Source organism: Tamandua tetradactyla, chromosome 11, assembly GCF_023851605.1.
Source record: "Tamandua tetradactyla isolate mTamTet1 chromosome 11, mTamTet1.pri, whole genome shotgun sequence".
NCBI lineage: Eukaryota > Metazoa > Chordata > Mammalia > Pilosa > Myrmecophagidae > Tamandua > Tamandua tetradactyla.
In genome coordinates, this window is record NC_135337.1 from 77,612,423 (window position 1) to 77,629,603 (window position 17,181).

At 41.8% G+C, this 17,181-nt stretch overlaps 1 protein-coding gene across 2 annotated transcripts in view; it reads right to left on the bottom strand.

Moving 5' to 3' along the window:
• Positions 1–17,181, bottom strand: part of HDGFL2 (HDGF like 2) — a 36,458-nt gene that overhangs the window by 6,298 nt on the left and 12,979 nt on the right. For both annotated transcript variants that reach the window (XM_077121099.1, XM_077121098.1), the window contains exons 5-6: positions 696–812; positions 535–606 (exon numbers count right to left, since the gene is read on the bottom strand). In XM_077121099.1, coding sequence (XP_076977214.1) covers positions 535–606; positions 696–812 — 189 coding nt within the window. The remainder of the gene's footprint in view (positions 1–534; positions 607–695; positions 813–17,181) is intronic.

The following is a 17,181-nucleotide window of genomic DNA, read 5'->3' on the forward strand; positions in this document are numbered from 1 at the left end:
CCTCTAAGCCAAAAGCCCTCTGGTTTGGCCCGACATCTTCTGTAGACCCGCATTATCTACAGCCCCAGATATTTTTTGTGACCATCAGAGCCTTCACCGCTGCCAAGGAGCCTGAACTTCCCTGGCCCACGTCCTCATCAGTGAAGCCAGGGAGCCAGGACTACGGTTTTCAACCTTTTTTCTAATGGTAAGATCCTCTTTCCATACAAAATCCACACACACACACACACACACACACACACACACACACACACACACACACACACACCCCACTCCCCTCTGAGGCCAACACTCTGGAATCCTGTTTCCCAAATCAGAACAGAGTTCTGCTCAGGGGCAGGACAGCGACACTGCCCGCTCCCAGGGAAGGATCCCGTGTGGATAGGACCTAGAAATCGCCCCTCTGGGGTCTACCTGGACCCACACCTTGCCCTCTGCCAAAAAAACAGGATCTGGACACACCATGGAGAAGCCCTCAGGAGTACCCCACAGCGGGCCTGGGTGCAAAGCAAAGCAAGCAGGGCACTCCCTCACCTTTTTCTTCCTTCCTCCAGCGGGGCCCCGCCGGGGGGCCCGGACCACGGCCTTCTTCTCCGGGGTGAAGTCCTAGGGGGAGAGAAGGGAGAGGAGCATGGGGCTCACGGGCTGGCCACCGTCTGTTCTCACCATGAAATTCATCCCTCCCACCTGCCCACCTGGTCGCTGGTCTTCTCGGACTCGGACGAGCTTTCCGAGTTCTCCTCTTCCGACGGGGACAGGCTAGCTTGGTCCAAGTCGCTGGAGGCCTTTCGAGCTCGTTTGGCGACAGACATCTGGAAGTGGAGCAGCCCAAGCAGATCAGCGTGCGGGAAAGCCACTGCCACGCACACCACGCCACGGCAGGACAGCCTCGACCTGGCCCCCCACGGCCCCAGCCAAGGATCCCTTAGAATCTGACAGAAACCAGGATCCTTTCCCTAGAGAAACACACACACATACAACTCTGAATTCAATTTCAGAGATTCACAGATTCCCAGAAACACGTTCGCAGATGCCAACCTAAGAATTCTCATAAAGGAAGGAGCAGGAAAGTAAATAAAACTGAACTTTAGGAACAGATCCCAGCCCAGCGATGACAAAAACGTCCTTCAGGTCAGGGCCTCTGCCTCAAGCAAAGCATACTTGCCTCTATTACAACCCAAAGGAAAGAAGCTTCTCCTGGCATGTGTCCACTGAGCAGCTCCCCTGCCCCACACCCTGTGAGAGGCCCTCATGACATGCTGGGGAGAGAGATGAAGCACCTGCTCTCCAGCAGGACACATTTCACCCAGGAGGGACAGGCACTAGTGTCAACAGGTGCCAGTATCTGCAAGACCATGGACTGCCAGGAAAATCAAAGAGGAGGCTGTGGTAGGAAGTGACAGTAGGGTTGCCTGGGTCTCCATAAGAGGGAGAGAAAGCCACGGTGAGGGCGCTCCTGTTTGAACTGAGTCCCCTGGGATGAGAAGGTGACAACTAAGGGACGGGCTTTCCAGGCAGAAAAGACAATAAGAAAGAAGCCCCAAACGTGGGAAGAAGTTTGGCACTTTCAAACCTCGAAAGGAAGCCAGGGTGGGTGGCATGTTATCAGTCGAGGCAGAACTGGAGAGGCCAGCGTGGCCCCAACTGAAGATTGTGTGGCTTGTGACAGGAGGCCAGGCGGGAAGCCCCTGCTTCACAGACGACCACCAGAGATCAGGCCATGGTCAGTGCCCCCCACCCCCACCCCACTGCTTCACAGAGGACCCCCCAGGGGCCTGGCACACTTTGCCACAGTCTCTCAGGAAGGAAGATCAGATGCAGGGAGGAGACGAGGCCCTTTGGGCACTGAAATAGCATAGGAGTTAAGGCCCTTTCGGTTTTCCTCTCTCAACTTCGTGTGGACAAGGACTCAGGATACTCAGGGAACCCAGTGGAATGAAAAGACATTTCCATCTCCCCTGCAGGTTGACATATTATTCTGACAGATTCTCAAAGCACTTCCGGATGCTGAAAACACTTAAGCATTTCAGCTGGGATGCGGCCTGGCCCTGGCCCAAACGGCAGGGGTGGTAATGACCAAGACGGCCAGGTGCCGGGCTTGCAGGGGGTGGGTCTGGGGGTCTCCCTGATCCGCTGGAGGACAGAGGCCTGCCGTGGCTAACCCTAATGGATGACACCGGTACCCGGGAGGCCGTGGTCCAGGGTCTGCCAGGCATGGAGAAGCACGACACGGGCGGTGGTAAGTAAGGGGAGAACACAGAGCGGACCCCTCAGTAGCACCACTGACCACCATAGAGCGGGGAAGGAACAGCCAACCGGTCACGGTGGGGGAATTATGGACAAAAAGGTCTTTCTGATCTTCCCCTGCTGCTGAGAGGCACTGTAACTGATGACAAAAGTCGTGGACTTGCACGTGGTTAGACAGGGAAATGCCAGGTCAGGTTAGGTTCCCATGAAGCTGAGATGGGAAATGGTAGGTGTGCAGATGTGAGCACGCTGAGAACATGTTGTAAAAGGCATGGGGGTAATACTATTTGTTCAGCACAAGGTTGGTAGAAACTTCCAGAGGACAGTGCAGCGAGCTTTAACAGTAGTTCTCTCTACAGGGAGGGGCCGTTGGAAAATGTTTGCTTTCCACCTATTTGGTTTGATTTTTCCAATGGGGTTAAACAGAAGTCCACAGGGATTTTTTTAAACAATGCCAAGTAGATGGGAAAACATTTGGGAGAAAAAACAAATGCCTAAACATCTTAACAACACATTAATTAGAATGTGTGCCTGTAACAGAATACACCTGAACCATGGAAAACCACATGTGAAAACAATATTTAATGATAAGGAGATGCCTGTCAAACAAAAGTTAGTGAAAAAGTCGAGACATGCAGCATGTCTGTCTTGCCTGTTCAGTAGCTCACACGCACCCTCCCTGTGGGGTCACACTTAAGACCATAAAGAAATATGCCAAGATTATCTTCCAACCTCTCTATACTGAAGATGGCTTACTGTTATAACTGGAGTCAACGTGCAAACGTCTAGTGAATGGTGACCCTCCATCCACTCTCTTGAATTTCTTTGCACCAAGAAAACTGGAAGCCAGAATGCTACTGGCTCCATCCCCTCCCATCTTCATTCCCATTAGAAGACAGAAGGTTTCTTCTCTGAAGAAAGTAAACCACCTAAGAGAAAATACTTAGAAACACTAACATGCAGAGGCACCCCCCTCCTAATATTGTCAGGTCTTAACTCAATCACTCAACAACAAAGCTCACCAGTTGAAAGTCCAAATTTCCAGTAAACGTTTTAGAGCCTTATGAATGGGCAAAAAAGGGGCACGACATATTTGAGAAAGCTTCTAGCGAGAGGGATAAGATCCCCACCACCACCACAAATATATATCCAAATAAAACTGTAATAAGAGCTCAAAGGAAAAATGTGCAATATAGGACTCAAGAGAAAAAACAAAACACAGCACTGGGGTATGGAAAAGTGGAACAGTGACCTAAAATCCTAAGGAAAAATCATCTCCAGGTTCCAGTCCGCACCAATCAAAAGGGTAGACTAAGACCATTCAGGGCTCCTTCCCCCCCACAGAAGCTCTGAAGAACCAGAAAGAACTGGCAAAAACATCTTTCTCCAAGCTCTGGAAGCCATTTAAAGGTTTGAAATGACCAGGGCAAGCACAAATCAATGAATAGGTGACTTGATAGTGGTGGGACCTGGGGTGCCCCAATTGGCTCCCTCCCCATGCATTCCCACTCAGAGTAGAGCTGCCTGCGCTCCTGGAGTGGATCCCTGGTCCCGGTTCTGGAGGGGACAGAGTAACCTTTGTGGTAGTGAGGTTCAGGTGTCAACTTGACCAGGTGAAGGCACCTAGTTCTGTTGCTGTGGACATGAGCCAATGGTATGTGAACCTCATCTGTGCTGATTACATCTGCAGTCGGCTAGGAGGTGTGCCTGCTGCAATGAATGATGTTTGAGTTAACTGGCTGGTGCTTAAATGAGAGAGATCAACGTAGCACAGCCCAAGCAGCTCAGCATATCTCATGTCAGCACTCACAGCTCAGCCCAGGACTTTGGAGATGCAGAAAAAAATCACCCCAGGGAAAGCTGTTGGAACCCAGAGGCCTCTCGAGAAGGCCAGGAGAGATCACCCTGTGCCTTCCCATGTAAGAGAGAACCTCAGTTGAAAGTTAGCTGCCTTTCCTCTGAAGAACTAATGAAATAAATCCCCTTTTATTAAAAGCCAATCTGTCTCTGGTGAGTTGCATTCCGGCAGCTAGCAAACTAGAACACCGTTGGACACATATTTGGAGCATGTGTGTCTGGTGGTGGCCCGAAGGACTCAGCATCCCAGGATTTGCCCTGCCTGTGGAAGGCGGCACACCCAGCTCTCCTGCAGAACTCTGTGGGACAGCAGTTAAGTGGTGGCCACCTGGGGCCAGGGAGTGCTGGCTTTGGACATACAGTGCAGTGCCCAGAGCCCTAAGGAACCTGTTTCCTAGGGAAGAATACATGTTCACATGAACTGCTAGGGCCACACACACACATGGCCAAACCTAAACAGGACCACGAGCACAGAAAGGAGCAGGAGGCCCCTATGCTGTGGCATGAAGCAAGTCTCCAAACTCACGAATGGATAAGCTCTGAAGGACAGCATGCACACTGGTCACTCTGCAAAGACCGGGAAAGGTATTTTCCTTTCTTCCCTTTGCTTTTTTGTTGTTGTTAGCTCACGACATTCGAGGAAAGCCCTGTCACAATACTAGTTGGATATAAGCTTATGGAACTGATGCCTCAGTCTAAATTCCACAACACTTTAAATATCAAAATGTCCAGGTTTCTTGTGTCTGATGCTCCTTTTATCTATGATATGGACAGATGAGTAAAAAATATGGATAAAAAAATAAACAAATAATAGGAGGAACAAAGGTTAAAATAAATTGAGTAGACTGAAATACGAGTGATCAATGAAAGGGAGTGGTAAGGGGTACGGCATGTATGAGTTTTTTCTTTTTCCTTTCTTTTGCTGGAGAGGTGCAAATATTAAAAAAAAAGATCATAGTGATGAATACACAACTATGTGATGATATTATGAGCCACTGATCATAACTGTGTCAAGAATGTTTGTATGTCTGTTTGTTGTTTATAAAAAAAATTTTTTTAATGTCCAGGTTTCAAAAAAGGTTACAAACATGCAAAGAGAAAGGAAATGATGGCTCTGGCAAAGAAGAAGTTTAAAGTATTAGACACCGTCCTCGAGAAGGACCAGACCTGTATCATACCAGAAAAAGACTTAAAACATGGTGCTAACAATGCTCAAAGTACACTATTAAATGAAGAACTAAATGAAATCAGGAAAGTAATAGATGAACACAAAGAAACTATAAAAGAGAGGAAAATTATGAAAAGGAGCCAAACAGTTGAAGATCACTGCAACAGAAATTTAAAATTTCTTAGCGGGGCTCAACAGCAGAGAACTTGAAGATAAGACAATTGAAGTTACCCAGTCTGAGAAGCAGGAAGGAGAAGGAATGGAGAAGAATGCAGGGAACGTAAGGAGCCTGTGGGATGCCGTCGGTGTGCTACCATATATGCACTGTGGCGTCCAGAAGGAGAAGAGGGCAGGAAGGGGTGGAGAGACAGTCAAAAAAATAATGGCAGAAAACTTCCCAAATTTAACAAAAGACATGAAAACACACATCTAAGATGCTCACCAAACTCTAAACAGGATAAACAAGTATAATAGGCCCAAATTGCAGAATATTATAATTAAACTCTCAAATGCCAAAGACAAAACAAGAATACTGAATGCTGTAGGAGGGATGCAACATGTCATTGACAAGGGAGCCTCAACGGGAAACCATGAGGCAAGAAGGCAGTGGGATGACATAGCTGAGTGCTGAAAGCAAAACACCGCCAACCAAGAATTCTGTATCTGGCAACTGTCTTTCAAAGATGGAGATCAGTGGTGGACTGCTCGCCCGGCTTCGATTCACGGACCATGCACCCAAAAAAAAGATGGAGATTAAGACTGTCCCAGATAAAAGCTGAGGGAGTTGGTCATCACTAGACCAGCCCTATAAGAAATGTTAGAGAACTCTGCAGGTTGAAAGAAAGGACAATAGAAAATAGATCGAAGCCACATGAAGAAATAAAGATCTGTGGTAAGGGTAACAACATGGGCAAATATGAATGCCAATACTACTGTATCCTTGGTTTGTAATCCACTTCCTACCTCCTATTTACATTGCATAAAATGTAACATTTGGACTCATAATGTATAAACAAGGAAATGTAACGAGAACCACAAGAAGGCGGGAGGGGGATGAAGGGTACAGAAACAGTTTGTGTGTGCTACTGAAGCTATGCTGATATCAAAACAAAGAAGGCTGCTGCAGATAGCAGATATAAGATGCTGAATCTAAGCCCATGGTAACCACAAAGAATATACTGGTGAGTATGCAAGCTTGTAGACAGAAATCACAGTACAGCCTGCCAGGGGGCTGGGGACAGGAGGAATGGGGAGTGAATGTATATGGTTATAGGGTTTCAGTTTGGAGATATGGAAGATGGGAAGGTATGATTAATCCCATTGAATGGTGTGCTCAGGAGTGACTGAGATGGGAAACGCTATGTTCTATATCTGGTCTCACAATTACAAAAAAAAAAAAGCAATTAAAGAGACAATGAAATCTAAATGCAATACATGACCCTTTACAGGATCTAGCAAGGGAAGAGAAAAGGCTCAAAAGGACACTATTGGGATATATGAAAAAAATTGGAAGGTGAGACGGCAGTGGTATGATATATTTAAGATCCTGAACAAGAAAGGCATCCAGCCAAGAATCTTTATTCAGCCAAGTGGTCCTTCAGAATTGAGGGAGAGATTAAAATCTTCAAAGGTAAACAAAGACTGAGAGAACCAGTCAACAAGAGACCTGCCCTATAAGAAATAGTAAAGGGAGTTTTGTTGGCTGAAAAAAATAGACAGGAGAGGGAGATCTGGAGCAGGCACAGAACTGAAGAGTAACAGTAAGGGTAATTTAAAGGACAAAAAGAGAGAGAGGGAAAAGAATATACAGACTTGACAAATAAAAACTAAAGGATAAGATGGTAGATTCAAGAGTGCTATTACATTAATCACTTTGAACATTAATGGATTAAACCCACCAATTAAAAGACATAAATTGACAAATTGGCAGATGAGAGATTAAAAAATATGATCCATCTATATGCTGTTTGCAAGAGAAGCATCTTAGACCCAAGGATACAAATAAATTGAAGCAAGGCTAGCTATACTAATATCAGATAAAATAGACTTTAAATGTAAAGAAGTCATAAGAGACAAAGAAGGACACTACATGTTAACAAAAGAGACAATTAACCAAGAAGAAATAACAATCATAAATGTTTATGCTCCCAATCAAGGAGCTTCAAAGTACATGAGGCAAGGGTGCCTGGTGGGTCAGTGGCAGAATGCTCGCCTTTCATGCGGGAGGCCCAGGTTCGATTCCCAGACCATGCACCCAAAAAAAAAACCACAACAAAACAAAACAAAGTACATGAGGCAAACATTGGCAAAACTGAAGGGAGCTATACACATTTCAACAAAATTAATGGGAGACCTCAACCACTCTCCCCTATAGACAGAAACTCAGAGAGGATCAACAAGGAAACAGAATTTAATGTGTACACATGAATTAGACCTAACAGCCATATATAGATCATTACACCCCAAAACATCAGGTTTTACATTCTTCCCCAGTGCTCATAAAATATTTTCCAGGATAGATCATATGCGGGACAAAGAAATGAGTCCTTAATAAGACTGAAATTATCCAAAGCACTTTCTCTGACCACAACGGAATGAAGCTGGAAATTAACAACCACCAAAGAACCAGAACTTTCACAAATAAATGGAGATTAAACAACACACTCTTAAAAAAACTCAGTGGGAATCTCAGGAAGGACATGAGATATTGTTGGTTTGTCCAGAGTGATGCCGCGATGAATCCCAGAGTGATTCGATCAGTGAGTGGAAAAGTATTTGCAAAGTCCCTTTCGGGGAATGGTGAGAACAGGGGAAAATTCAACCTCCCCAAGTTGAATTCTTGATATTCTCACAAGCAGTGTGGACAACCAAAGCTATAGGCTGAGCCCCCAGTTTTGGGGTTTGTTCATAAGAAACTTAACCCTGCAAAGGATAAGTCAAGTCTACTTAAAATTTAGGCCTAAGAGTCACCCCCAAGAAAGCCTCTTTCGTTGCTCAGATGTGGCCTCTCCAGCCAATACAACAAGCAATTTCACCACCCTCCACAGATGACTCCCAGGGGTGTGGGTCTTCCTGGCAACGTGGGACAGAGATCCTAGAGTGAGCTGAGACTAGGCATCAAGGGATTGAGAAAAACCCTACAATGAGCTGAGACTTAGCATTGAGAAAACTTTCTCAACCAAAAGGGGAAAGAGTGAAATGAGACAAAGTGTCAATGGCTGAGAGATTCCAAACAGTCGAGAGGTTATCCTGCAGGTTATTCTTATGCATTAAGTAGATATCATCTTGTTATTTAAGATGTAATGGAGAGGCTGGAGGGAACTGCCTGAAAATGTAGAGCTGTGTTCCAGTAGCCATGTTTCTTGATGATGACTGAACAATGATATAGTTTTCACAATGTGACTGTGTGATTGTGAAAACCTTGTGTCTGATGCTCCTTTTATCTACCCTGTCAACAAACGAGTAGAACATGTGGAATAAAAATAAATAATAGGGGGAACAAATGCTAAAATAAATTTAGTTTGAAATGCTAGTGATCAATGAAAGCGAGGGGTAAGGAGTTTGGTAGGTATAATCATTTTTTTTGTTTTCTGTGTTCGTTTTATTTCTTTTTTCTATTGTCTTTTTACTTCTTTTTCTGAATTAATGCAAATGTTCTAAGAAATGATGAATATGCAACTAAGTGATGATATTGTGAATTACTGATTATATATGTTGATGTTTTATTTGGTTTGTTAATTTTTTAAATTAATAAATTAAAAAAACTCAGTGGGTCAAAGAATAAATTGTTAGAGAAATTGTTAAATATCTGGAGATGAATGAAAATGAGAATACAACATATCAGAACTTATGGGGTGCAGCAAAGGCAGTGCTGAGAGGAAAATGTATTGCCCTAAATGCCTACATTTAAAAAGAACAAGCAAAAATCGAGGCCTTAACTGGTGACCTTGTGAAATTTGAGCAAGAATATCAAACTAACCCTAAAGCAAATAAAAGAAGATAAATAATAAAGATCAAAGCAGAAATAAATGAACTGCAGAACCAAAAAAAAATGGAAAGAATCAACAAAACCAAAAGTTGGTTCTTTGAGAAAAATCAATAAAATTGATGGACTCCTAGCTAGGTGACAAAGAAAGAGAGAGAATGCAAACAAACAAAATCAGAAATGAGAAGGGGTCACATACACCATGGATCCTGAAGAAATTTTTAAAATCTTAAGAGGATACTATGAACAACAATATGTCACCAAACTAGACAACTTAGATAAAACGGTCAAATTCCTAGAAACACGCGAACAACCTACACTGACTCAAGAAGAAATAAAAGATTGCACAAACCAATTATAAGTAAAGAGATTCAATCAGTCATCAAAAATCTTCCTACACGCAAAAATTATATTTTGGGTAGTGCATTTCCTAATTCAACTAGTATGGTTAGTTTAGTTGAACACCTTAAGTACACAGAATCTTGACTAGAGTGTGAGATTTTACTGGTTTGTCCAGGTTAGTGTGATGCCCTGATATATTCCAGAGTAATTGGGGCAGTGAATAAAGGGAGACTGGTGAGAAAGGAGGAAATATTCAACTTTGCCATTTGGAGAATTTCTGATATTCTCATAAGCAATGGGGACAACAAATCAATAGGTCAAGCCCTTAATCTTGGGATTCATCCTTATGAAATTTATTTCTGCAAAAAATAGGCTAAGCCTACTTAAAATCAGGCCCAAGAACGAACCCTAGAGACCCTCTTCTGTTGCTCAGATGTGGCCTTTCTCACTAAGCCAACTCAACAAGTGAACTCACTGCCCTCCCCACTACGTGGGACATGACTCCCAGGGGTGTAAATCTCCCTGGCAACATGAGACAGAAATCCCAGAATGAGCTGCAACCCGGCATCATGGGAATAAGAAAGCCTTCTTGACCAAAAGAAGAGAGAATTGAGACAAAATAAAGTTTCAGTGGCTGAGAGATTTCAAACAGAGTTGAGAAGTTATCCTGGAGGTTATTCTTATGTATTATATAGATATCCCCTTTTTAGTTTATGATGCATTGGAGTGGCTGGAGGGAGCTATTTGAGCTGTACAGCTGTGTTCCAGTAGCCCTGACTCTTGAAGACGATTGCATAAAGATACAACTTTTACAATGTGACTGTGTGATTGTGAAAACCTTGTGTCTGATGCTCCTTTTATCCAGGGTTTGGGCAGATAAGTAAAAAAATATGGATAAAAAATAAATAAATAATAGGAGGGACAAAGGGTAAAATAAATTGGGTAGATGGAACTACTTACTAGCGGTCAATGAGAGGGAGGAGTAAGGGGTATGGGATGTATACATTTTTTCTTTTCATTTCTTTTTCTGGAGTGCTGCAAATGTTCTAAAAAATGATCAAGGTGATGAATACATAACTAAAAGATGATATTGTGAGCCACTGTTTGTATACCATGCATGGAATGCATATGTGTGAAGAGTTTTCATAAAAATATTTTTAAAATAATAATAAAACTTTTTAAAAAGAAGAATCACTAGTACGAGCTGAGGAAACCAGTGAATAATAAAAAGGAACATGGCCATAAAAAAAAAGTCTTCCCACAGATCAACAATGCCTGCCTGACCAAATGGGGGGAAAATAATTTTAACAAAATAAGGTATTAGTGGCTGAAAGAGTTTAAAAGGGTTTAAAACAGGAATGCAAGGGTGGTTCAATATAAGAAAATAAATCACATAATATAGCACATTAACAAATCAAAAGGGAAAAAATCATGTTCATATCAACTGATGCCAAAAAAGCATTCGACAAAATTCAGCATTCTTTTCTGAAGGTAGGAATCAAAGGAAACTTCCTCAATATCATAAAGGGCATATATGAAAATCTACAGCCAGCATCATACTTAATGGTGAGAGGCTGAAAGCTTTCCCGCTGAGTTCGGGAAAGAGAAAGGGATGCCCACTGTCACTGCTATTCAACATCATATTAGAAGTCTTAGCTAGAGCAGTTAGGCAGGAGAAAGAAATAAAAAGCATCCAGATAGGAAAGGAAGAAGTAAAACTTTCATTATTTGCAGACCATATGATTCCATACTTGGAAAACCCTGAGAAATAGATGACAAAGCTCCTTGAGCTAATAAACAAATTCAGCAAAGCGGAGGAATACAAGATTTACATACAAAAAATCAGTAATGTTTCTATACATACGTAATGACATAATTGAAAGAGACAATAAAGCAAAAAATTCCATTCAAAATAGCAACCAAAAGAATCAAATATCTAGGACTAAGTTTAACTAGGGATGTCAAGGACCAATACACAAAAAACAAAAAACATTGCTAAAAGAAATCAAAGATCTAAATAGATTGAAAGACAAAGATATCCTGGGCTCATGGATAGGAAGGCTGAATGTCATTAAGATGCCAATTCTTGATGCAAATGTTCTAAGAAATGATCATGGTGATGAATATACAACTACATGATGATACGGTGAGCTATTGATTATATACCAAGAATGGAATGATCATATGGTAAGAATGTTCGTGTTTGTTTGTGAAGTTTCACTAAATAAAATAATAAAAAGATGTCAATTCTACCCAAACTGACCCACAGTACAATGGAATTTCAATTAAAATTCCAACAACCTATTTTGAAGACTTGGAAAAGCTAGTTATCAAATTTATTTGGAAGGAAAAGAAACCTCAAATAGCTCAAGATATCCTAAAAAAAGAAGAGCAAAGTAGGAGGACTATTACTTCCTAATTTCAAAGCTTACTATTAAGCCACAGTGGCCAAAACATCATGGTATCAGCACAAAGATAGAAGTATCTACCGATGGAATCAAATCGAGAGTGCAGAGACAGAGCATCAAATCTATGGTCAACTGATTTTTGATAAAGCCCCAAATCCACTGAAGTGGGATAGAATAGCCTTTTTAATAAATGGACATGAGAGAATTGGATATCAATAGCCAAAGAATGAAAGAGGACCCCTACCTTACATCCTATACAAAATTTAATTCAAAATGGATCAATGACCTAAATATAAGAGCCAGTACCATAAAACTCCTAGAAGAAAATAAAGGGAAACATCTTCAATACTTAGCAATAGGAGAAAGTTTCTTAAACTTTATACCTAAAGCACAAGCAATGAAAGAAAAAATAGATAACTAGGAATTCCTTAATATCAAAAGCTTCTGCACCTCAAAGGGCTGTGTCAAAAAGGTGAAGTGGCAGCCAACACACTGGGAGAAATATTTGGAAACCACATATCAGATAAATGCTTGATATCCTGTGCACATAAAGAAATTATACATGTAACAACATAGATGAACCTTAAGGACATTATGCTGAGTGAGACTAGCCAGAAACAAAAGGACAAATACTGTATGGTCTCCCTGATAGGAACTAACATTAATGAATGAAGTTGGATAATTTCAGTAAGAACAGAGGTCATCAGGAGATAGAAAAAGGGTAGATATTGGGTACTCGGAACTGAAGTGATACAGATTGTGCAACGGGACTGATTGTAAAAATTCAGAAATGGATAGCACAATACTACTTAACTGTAATACAATAATGTTAGTACATTGAATGAAGCTGAATGTGAGAATTATAGAGGGAGGAGGCCTGGGGGCACAAATGAAATCAGAAGGAAAGGCAGACGATAAAGACTGAGATGGTTTAATCTAGGACTGCCTAGAGTGTATAATGATAGTGACTAAATGTACAAATTTAAAAATGCTTTGCATGAGGAAGAACAAAGGAATGTCAATAATGCAGTGTATTGAAAACAGATGGCAATTAATACTTAAAACTTTAACTTACGTGTGAGGCTAAAGCATAAATTTTTATTTGGTACAAAATTTATACTTTGACTAGTGCATTTCCTATTATAACTTATGTGGACAGCTTAAATGAACACCATAAATACATGGAACCTTGAGTAGGGCATGAGATAATGTAGGTTTGTCCAGAGTAGTGTCCCGATAAATCCCAGAAGGATTTGAACAGTGAATAAAAAAGTACTTACAAAGTCCCCTTGGGGGAATGGTGAGAAAGGGGGAAAATTCAACTTCCTCAAGTAGAGAATTCTTGGTATTCTCACAAGCAGTGGGGATAACCAAAGCCATAGGCTGAGCCCCCAATCTTCCCCCCCCCATTATTTATTTTTATTCCATATGTTCTACTCGTCTGTTGACAAGGTAGATAGAAGGAGCATCAGACACAAGGTTTTCTCAATCACACAGTCACACTGTGAAAGCTATATCATTATCAATCATCATCAAGAAATATGGCTACTGGAACACAGCTCTACATTTTCAGGCTGTTCCCTCCAGCCTCTCCATTACATCTTGATAACAAGGTGACATCTACTCAATGCGTAAGAATAACCTCCAGGATAACCTCTCAATTCTGTCTGGAATCTCTCAGCCATTGACACTTTGTCTCATTTCACTCTTCCCCCTTTTGGTTGAGGTTTTCGCAATCCCTTGATGCTGAGTCTCAGCTCATTCTAGGATTTCTGTCCCACGTTACCAGGGAGGTCCACACCCCCGGGAGTCATGTCCCACATAGACAGGGGGAGGGTGGTGAATTTGCTTGTTGTGTTGGCTGGAGAGAGAGGCCACATCCGAGCAACAAAAGATGAGCCCCCAATCTTGGGGTTTGTTCATGAAACTTAACCCCACAAACGATAGGCTAAGCCTACTTAAAATAAGCCTAAGGGTCACCCCCAAGAGAGCCTCTTTTGTTGCTCAGATGTGGCCTCTCTCTCTCAGTCAACACAACAAGCAAACTCATTGCCCTCCCCTTCTCTACATGGGGCTTGACTCCCAGGGGTGTGGACCTTCCTGACAGTGTGGGACAGAAACCCTAGAATGAGTTGGGACTCAGCACCAAGGGATTGAGAAAACCTTCTCAACCGAAAGGGGGAAGAAAGAAATGAGACAAAATAAAGTGTCAATGGCTGAGAGATTCCAAACAGAGTCGAGAGGTTATCCCGGAGGTTATTCTTACACATTAAGTAGATATCACCTTGTTATTCAAGATGTAATGGAGAGGCTGGAGGGAATTGCCTGAAAATGTAGAGCTGTGTTCCAGTAGCCGTGTTTCTTGAAGATGACTGTATAATGATATAGCTTTTGCAATGTGACTGTGTGACTGTGAAAAGAAATTATACAATTCAACAACAAAAGACCAAACAACCCAATTACAAAATGGGCAAAGAATGCGAACACTTTTCTGAAGAACAAAAACAAATGGGTGAAAGGCACATGGAGATACGCTCATCTTCTTTAGCTATAAGGGAAATGCAAATCAAGACTACAATGAGATGTCACTTCACACCTACTAAACAAATAAAAACTACAAATGTTAGAGAAGTTATGGAGAAATCTGAACACTTATTCACTGTTGGTGGGAATGTGTAAGGGTACAGGTGCTGTGGAAAACAGTTTGGTGATTCCTCAGAAAACTAAATATTGAGTTGCTCTATGACCTGGCAATACCAATACTTGGTATTAACCCAGAAGAGCTGAAAGCAGTGCCATGAACAGACATCTGCACACCAATGTTCATAGCAGCACTATTCACAACCACCAAAAGATGGAAACAATCCAAGTGCCTATCAACAGATGAGTGGACAAACAAAACGTGGTACATACATATGATAAAATATTATGCAGCAGTAAGATGAAATGATGCCCCAAGACATATGACAGCATGGATGAACCTTGAGGACATAATGCTAAGTGTAATTAGTCAGTCACAAAAGGTCTGATACTGTATGATTTCACTATTACGACTCTGGTAAAGGTAATCTCAGAGGTTATACTGTAAAATATAGGAGACCTAGAGGTACACAAAAGCTAGAGACAGAGGAAAGGCTACCCAAAGAGGTTGAACCTAAAATGCAAGGGAACAGACAGAAGTGATGATAATAATAAGTGGGTTTATAAGTAATAAAAAATAAGTGGGTTTATAAGTAATATTGCCATATTCAAGGTGAATATGGCTGAAAGGGGATGTATAGTGCCATGTACCCCATCTGTTAAATTTATGATTATAAATAAGCTCTCACATGAACTATTTCCATGGTTCGATAGTGGACAAAGAGTCAATAGTAGAGGGATATGGCCGGAAACTAAAAATGCATGTTATGGCCAATAGTTAACAGGAAGGCATCAACAGCACCACAGCACTTCCAAGAACAACTAACTGGGGAGGGGAGGGGATAAGTGATAAGGGGCAGTTTTCATTTGATAGTTGGTGATGTTATGTTTGCCAGTTCTCGGTCATGATGGACCAAAAAATTGGTCTAAAATTGAGAATGGTGCTAATTGTACAACCAAAGACACGGTGAGACATGGTTTGTTTATTTTGGATATTATCCATATGTCCAATAGATGGAGGGAGCCAAAAGATACAATGATAAGAAGAACAATGGCAGACAGTGATACATTTATATGATAGAATTTGGTGCAACTCCAAAAAGAAGGGACATCTAGGGGCACACAACAAACTGAATAAATCTTGGGGACAACAGGCTGTGCAGAATGGGCCAGAAACAAAAGAACAAATATGCTAAGGTCTCTCTCAGAAAATACTTATAAAAAAATGAGAACCTGGATTATGGGCCCTTATAGCCCCCACATTTGGTCTGAAGTTGTGGATGTATTTCTAGATTCCGAGACATTGAGCTATATTTGTACCAGCTGGTATTTCCTTGGAATTCTGAGTAACTCTGTGATACCTGGGTCCCAGAAATGGAGTGCTGCAGACCTGAAAGTTAGCAAAGCTATATGTAATAATAGTTGAAGTAACCAAGAAAGAAATCAGGCCTCAATTAAAGTTTAAAACAAAGCCAACCTGGCTGGGTCTACAGCAAGTTAGAACGTAGGGTAAGAGATGTAGCGTGTGTACTCTTGACGTTCAGCTGCTTCTGGGAAACCTTTTTAGTTGCTCAGATGTGGCCTCTCTCTAAGCCTAACTCTGAAAAGAAAATCATTACCCTCCCCTCTATGTAAGACATGACATTCAGGGGTGAAAGTCTCCCTGACATTGGAGGACATGACTCCCAGGGTTGAACCTGGCCATGGCACCATGGAACTGACAACAACTTCCAGACTAAAGAGGGGGGAAGGAAATGCCAACAAAATAAGGTATCAGAGTCAAGAGGCTCTTCTGGAGGCTACTCTTATGCAAGTTTCAGCTAGATATTGCTAATTGCCATGGTTTGCCAAACCCCAACTAACATCATTCCTGGTAACCCTAAAGAACGCCTAGGGCTCTGAGACTCTATAAAAGCTTCATGTACTAAGTTACTTTTCTGAAACCTATAACCACCAGAGGGTTCCTAGGCCATATAAGTCCTAAGAGCCAGAGAGGCCAGCCTCTCCTAGAATATCAACTAATTCCACCCCCCTATCCTATATCATTAACACCCCTCTTCAAGATGAAAAAGTAATATTGGGCATAGCCCAAAGAGCCTTATAGATGGGAGTAGGAGCAAAGGATAAGGAGAAGTTACAGCAGAGATGATAGGCTCTAATAAGTGAGTTTGACTGCTGAATCACTATAACAATATTTCTTGCAGCTTCCACTATTTTGGAGCAGCTAGTAGGAATAATCTCAAAATGTGGAATGATAACACATACTAAACTTTGAAATCTATTCTGTAACTACTTGTTCAAATGCACTCTGAAAATTATTGCTTTTTGGGGGGCATATGTGTTATATTTCACAAGTAAAAATATTAAAAAAAAAAAAGAGTAGCTGGCATATGGCAAGTATCAATTAAAATTAGTTTTATTAATAGTATTAAAAACAAAAGGGGTGGGTTATGGTGACTCAGCAGGCAGAGTTCTCACCTGCCATGCCTGAGACCTGGGTTCGATTCTGATGCCTGCCCATGCAAAAAAAAAAA